Here is a 6,599-nt window from a genome sequence, read left to right as displayed (position 1 = left end):
ACACCAACACGGACCGTCTCCTTTGTTGTGAATTAGTCACCGGTGAAAAGGCCTTGGTTGGCGGCTGCTGCACCCTGCGTTTAAACCCTCTGTTACTATTATGCGATAATTAAGTGGAATACTTCTTTGGAAGAGAGGAACAATGATTTTTTGTCTCTCTCTCTCTCTCTCTCTCTCTCTCTCTCTCTCTCTCTCTCTCGCTCCGTCTCTCTCACTCTCTCTCCCTGTTGCAATATACAGTATGTGAAACAACAGACAATGTCTGTCGTGTGTCACTGGATACTTGGTGGTGGTGGTGGAGCAAGAGTATCACAGGCACACCAAGGACACACGATCCTATATTCAAAGACACTTACCTCCGCTTGCACGTACTCAAACAGACTCACAGTAATCTCTTCCATGGGTAGCAGAGATAGGTTTTGATTCCGAAAACGGCGTACTCCATCCTACGTCTTTGTTCTTTTCCTTTCAGCACGGGTTGATGACGGTAAATTTTTATCGCGTGGAGTCCATTAACCAATCGCTATTTTCGCCTTGTCTCAGTCGCCGCATTCCCCCTCACGGAGCGTATCTTAAGCCCCGCGCAGGCATCCTTCAGCTGCTGCATTAGTGTTGTTAACGCGGGTCATTGTTATCCAACAACAACACAGACCGTCTCCTTTGTTGTGAATTAGTCACCGGTGAAAAGGCCTTGGTTGACGGCTGCTGCACCCTGCGTTTAAACCCTCCGTTACTATTATGCAATAATTAAGTTGAATACTTCCTTGGAAAAGAGGAACAATAATTTTTTGTCTCTCTCTCTCTCTCTCTCTCTCTCGTTCCGTCTCTCTCACCTTCTCTCCCTGTTGCTATATACAGTATGTGAAACAACAGACAATGTCTGTCGTTTGTCACTGGATACTTGGTGGTGGTGGTGGAGCAAGAGTATCACAGGCACAGCAAGGACACACTATCATAGAGACACTAACCTCTGCATGCACGTACACAAACAGACACTAAATAGTCTCTTCCATGGGTAGCAGAGATAGGCTTTGATGCCGAAACGGTGTACTCCATAGTACTACTCTTTTCAGCACGGGTTGATGACGATAAACTTTTACCGGAGGCCATTAACCATTCGCTATTTTTGCTTCGTCACAATCGCTGCATACCCCCTCATGGAGCGTATCTTAAGCCCCGCACAGGCATCCTTCAGCCGCTGCATTAGTGTTGTTAACGTGGGTCGCTTTTAATTATAAACTCATCTCGGGAGGTAATCACGAGACGGCGCGATTGGTTACTCAAGCAACGCAATGGTACGCGTGGGCCGATTTTTATTCCCCTGCCGTTGCTATCTATTTGCGGCCACGTTTACGGCCATTCGGAAGCCTGACGCACAGCCCTTAATGCTGCGCCAATTAGCCGTAAAAATAAACATTAGTCCACTGATTGGAAAGCGGAGAGCGCTGCGTATGGGGGTTCAGAATCATGGTCGTCACGTGGTGCAGACTTCTTATGTTGCTGTTGTGTTCAGAAAAGACACATTTTTCAAATAGGACAGCACTATAACAGCACTTCCTAAAACGTAATTTCTGAATTTAAACTGTGTTTTTATAATCTTAAGCGATGTTTGTAGGGAACTGGAAACCCATAAGACGGTCTTCGTTGGGTGGATTGTATGACAATTTCCTAGAATTCCGAAATTGCAACATTTTTCCTGCAACATCCGGGTTTACTCTTCGCGTTCACTTTCTTTTCTCGAAAGTATGCCTCCTAGTTTGATTTGTTCTTGTTTTCAAGGTCATTTGAGGTGTAATGTTTATTTTTATGTATTTCATCTGCTGTTGCTGCTCTTCTTCTGTCAATGTACATGCATTGGATTACCACTTTAATATTCATACTCAATATCCTATTAGAGACAGTGTTGATATAGAACTGATAGTTAACGCTGAAAAGAGACTGTAACTAAAGCTTTATTATGCCGAGGAGCAGTTTAAAAGTACACCACTATTTATTTCAACAGTGTGTGTGTGTGTGTGTGTGTGTGTGTGTGTGTGTGTGTGTGTGTGTGTGTGTGTGTGTGTGTGTGTGTGTGTGTGTGTGTGGGAGTGTGAATATTGGCAAGTGGGATGTGACGCCCTCTTCTTGCCAAATCTGGATGTGCAGCGATGGACCTTTTCCAAGAAGAATACAGAAGAGCGCTTCATGCTTCATCCCCCCCTCACTCTCTCTCGCTCTCTTACACACACACACACACACACACACACACACACACACACACACACACACACACACAATCGCGCACAGTCTCTCTCTCTCTTCCCTCAGCCAATCTACACACGGTGACGCTGCGCAAAGGCTGGATCTAGTTTTTTGGCTCCATAATAATATTTAACGCACCCTCCCAGCTCTACACACGCCGTCGAGGTGGCTTCTCCTCCCGGGCCGTCCAGAGAGCTCGCACCGGGACCCACCGCACCTGTGCGGACCGTTCTTTTCGGGGATCGGACTCGTTTGTTTGGACCAATGTCTCGGGGATATAATTTCTCACGCGAAGAGAATGTGGTGGTTTGAGCAAATCTCCCGCTGTCCTCGAACCGCCGGACCCGCTTCACCTGGACGCGTGCGGATCACCCCGCTCCGCTTGCGGTCGTGAAATCTCGACCGGAGCTCCTTCACGCCCCGAGAAGCAGGCGGCGAAACACCGAATCCTGAATCCACTCAAGACGGCCAGTGACGATGGTCACCACTCGTTCAACGTGTATTTCGTTCGACTGGCGTCCAGCGTGATCAACATCCTCAGCGATGCGGTCAGCCTGGTCATCTGCGTGCTGATCATCTGCAGTAAGTACTCGTATCTGATCAAGCGGGAGACGGTGAAGATGATCCTGCTGCGGAAATTCCGGGTGTTGATCCTCATGGTGTTCCTGGTCGCCTGCTCCATGCACATCATGATAGACTTGTTACCCAAGCTGGAGAGACGCGGCGCCGGCGTCGGCGGCGCAGGCGGCGGCGGCTGCTCCTGCTCGCACACGCCGAGCGAGGAGCCCCGCGGCTGGGCGAAGCAGGGTTGGCCCAATAACAAGCACACCCTGCGGATCCTGCAGGACTTCAGCAACGAGCCCAGCTCTAACGTGTCGTCCCACTCCCGGGAGAAGGTCCCGATAGCGGCGGAGAAAGGCGAGGGCGGAGGGCGGCTGGAGCGCTACGGGCAGCGCGGCGGCGACGCCAGGAGACGCTTCGTCCCCGACGCGAGGACCGCGGACGCGCCGGTGCGGGGCTCGAGGCTGGCGGCTCTGTACGAGCACCCGCTGTACAGGAGGACGCTGCCGGTTCTTACCGACGAGGACACGCTGTTCAACGTCAACACGGACATCAGATTCGACCCCAAAGCGGCAGAAGAACCGGAATGGTAAAGTCAAGTTATAAATACTTTATAACCAGCAATGCCCCCAAATAGGCTGTACCAGGGCTTCCTAAACTTTTTATGGTAAAAAAAAAAGGAATCCAACTAATATATGTATGTTATAATAATAATAATAATAATAATAATAATAATAATCATCATCATCATCATCATCATCATCATCATCATCATCATCACCATTATCAGAATTATTATTATTATTATTATTATTATTATTATTATTATTAGTACTATTACTATTATTATTACTATTTTTGCGCTATATAGCTATACATATATGTATATCATTTCTATAATTTCTCATTTCTATTTCTCTCTCGCTCTCTGTATATATTGTATACAGTATATACTAGTGGATTGCACAGATATAACATTCAACCTCGCTGACAAAATTGGAAAAATAAAACAAAACAAAACAAAATAAATAACAATTGGACCTCTCAGCAGTCCACGGACCCCAAGTTGGTAACCCTTGTGCTAAAGGCGTACTTTAACCATTGTAAAATGTTGCTGGCATTTAGATAAACTCTATAATAGATATAATAACAACAATTGTGAAATATGTTGAATATGTGTAAATTGCAAATCATTCCGGATAAGCATCACCAAGACACTCAAACAAGACAACCATCTTCTCCCATGTCCATTGTTTCCCTCTCCCATTCCAATATTTCTCTCTCCTCCCATTCAATATCCCACTATTTAATTTTTGTCTTCTTCTTATTCCGTCAGGCACGGCGAGAGCAACGCGGATGAGTTCAGTCCAACGGGCGAGCTCACGGCGGACTCCTACCCAAACTGGCTGCGCTTCCACATAGGGATCAATCGTTACGAACTGTATTCCCGACACAACCCGGTCATCGATGCACTGCTGAAAGATCTGGTCTCCCAGAAGATCACTAGTGTCGGTGAGCTGACATTTCCAAGCATTTCACAGTGTTACTCTGGACCACAGAGCTATCGAGGTGCATTGAATGTGAAACGTAAAACATGCGTTTCAATGGGTTCTTGGAAGAAAGTGTGTAGGAAGACTCTTAGGATAGGGATTTTCCGCAATATCGATAAACGTGATGATATCTTAGTTGTGAACGCAAAACCTCGTATGTCGGAACCTATGTTCATCATCACATTGGTGAGATTATTATATGAATCACCCTTCAATAAACAATATTATCAGATTATAACCCAGCCCTATGTAAATGTCATATTTAATTGCTAATACCATTATCAAGAGTGACACAGGATTTACATTGTACAGTAATGCTTGATAACTTTGGCAATCAGCTGAGGTGTCGACGGACAAGTTAGCTGTTTGTATGGGTGGGAAATGGCCAGGCTACTGTTTGTTTACATGATGGTTCCATCACACGAACAAGGACAAGGACAAGGACCACAGCCCCACTGTAAAGTACCAGCGGTGGTCATTCCGCGTGCAGGTCGTCCTGCGGGGCTCCCAATTATCGAAGAGTAAACTGCCTGGGTATAAATCTCCGATGGAGGTTAAAGGCTACTTCCAGCCAATTTTCACTTCCTGCAATCCCCCACCTTAATTATTCTCCAAGCACGGGGGCGTGGTTTCATTTGACAACTCTCACCAACACTAGCCGACTAGTGGGCGGCAGTAACGGAGAGCGGAATGAACGTGCAGGGAACACTCAAATCCAGCTTCTCATTTTTGCGTCTATATATCTGACCCATTCAGTAGGTAGTTTTGGCTTTTATCTGACAGTGAGTTGGCATGACGGCTTGGATAACACATCTTTTGTTTTTGCTAAGGACTGTTCTAACAAGAGTTTGAAAATGTGGTGGTAGAAATCAGTTATTTGTCAAAAATAACGTCCCCGTAAACCTTAAAAACTTGGCGACTATTTTCCGGGCTTATTTGGGCCAATTTGTTTTCAACAAAGAAGGGTTGTGCCTGTGATTAGCGGCTGAAGCGGTGGGTCATCGGCCCAAATTTCTCAACCCAATGCTTTTAGAATTTTGAACACTAACATGCACTTTCACTTCATGTTCAAACAGATGTTAGGTGACGTTCCGTGATCTAATCGTTCAAGGATGAGAAGGTCCAGGGGGTTTGATCTTGAAGAGCTTAGTTTTGAGTTCCACAACAAGGTGTTCTTTGGCTTTTCCTGCACCGGCGGAAGTTTCTTATCGTGTTCTCCTGGATTTGTTTAATGAATAGCAGCAGTTGCATACAACTCCAAAAGGCAGAACTCGGGGTTCATGTCATAAAGTCGTACACATCTAAGCACTCACAGCACTACTATTGATGTGATATTGTCCTGGTTTGGCTGCAATTCCAAACACACTGGTGGTATCTGGCACCAAGACGTTAGCAGCAGATCCTTGAAATCCTAAATTGCCAGGTGGGGCGAGGTTGGCCCCCCATGGATCGAGCTTGTTGTTCCAGCACGTACCACAGATGCTCGTTCAGATCGAAGCCTAACCCCGGCCATCCATATGATGTAGGAGAAAACTTGATTCATCAGACCAGGCCACCTTCTTCCATTGCTTCATGGTCCAGTTCTGGTGCTTACATGCCCATTGTAGGTGCTTTCAGAGGTGGACAGGGGTCAGCATGGACACTCTGACCGGTCTGTGGCTACACAGCTCCATACACAGCAAGCTGTGATGCACTGTGTGTTCTGACACCTTTCTATCATAAACAGCATTAACTTTTTCAGCAATTTGTGCATCAGTAGCTCTTCTGTGGGATCGGACCAGGCGGGCTAGACTTCTTTCCCGACACGCGTCAATGAGCCGTGGGCGCCCATGACCCTGTCGCCAGTTCACTGGTTGTCCTTCCTTGGACCACTTTTGGTAGGTACTAACCACTGCATACCGGGAACACCCCACAAGACCTGTTGTTTTGGAGATTCTCTGATCTAGTGGTCTAACCATCACAATTTGGTCCTTGTCAAAGTCGCTCAGATCCTTACACTTGCCCATTTTTCCTGCTTCCAACACATCAACTTTAAGAACTGACTGTTCGCTTGCTGCCTAATATATCCCACCCTGTGACAGGTGCCATTGGAACAAGATGAGCAATGTTATTCACTTCACCTGTCAGTGTTTTTAATGTTGTGGCTGATCGGTGTATATACACAAACACACACACACACACACTGCATATTGTAGGGTATCCGAATTACACAGTATATTTCCTCAGTTGGCGACTAGCTGGCATTGT

General features: G+C 46.4%; 1 protein-coding gene across 1 annotated transcript in view; it reads left to right on the top strand.

Annotated features, from left to right (window-relative positions):
* Positions 1 to 2,861: 2,861 nt before the first annotated feature.
* fam20cb (FAM20C golgi associated secretory pathway kinase b) overlaps positions 2,862 to 6,599 on the top strand; it is a gene marked incomplete at both ends in the record, with an annotated part of 46,990 nt that continues 43,252 nt past the window's right edge. Inside the window, 2 exons of the mRNA XM_080021690.1 lie at positions 2,862 to 3,391; positions 4,139 to 4,314. Of these exons, the coding sequence (XP_079877816.1) occupies positions 2,862 to 3,391; positions 4,139 to 4,314 (706 nt within the window). The remainder of the gene's footprint in view (positions 3,392 to 4,138; positions 4,315 to 6,599) is intronic.

This window comes from Zeus faber, assembly GCF_960531495.2.
Source record: "Zeus faber genome assembly, chromosome: 20".
Taxonomy (NCBI): domain Eukaryota; kingdom Metazoa; phylum Chordata; class Actinopteri; order Zeiformes; family Zeidae; genus Zeus; species Zeus faber.
This window is presented reverse-complemented; position numbering and strand designations above follow the sequence as displayed.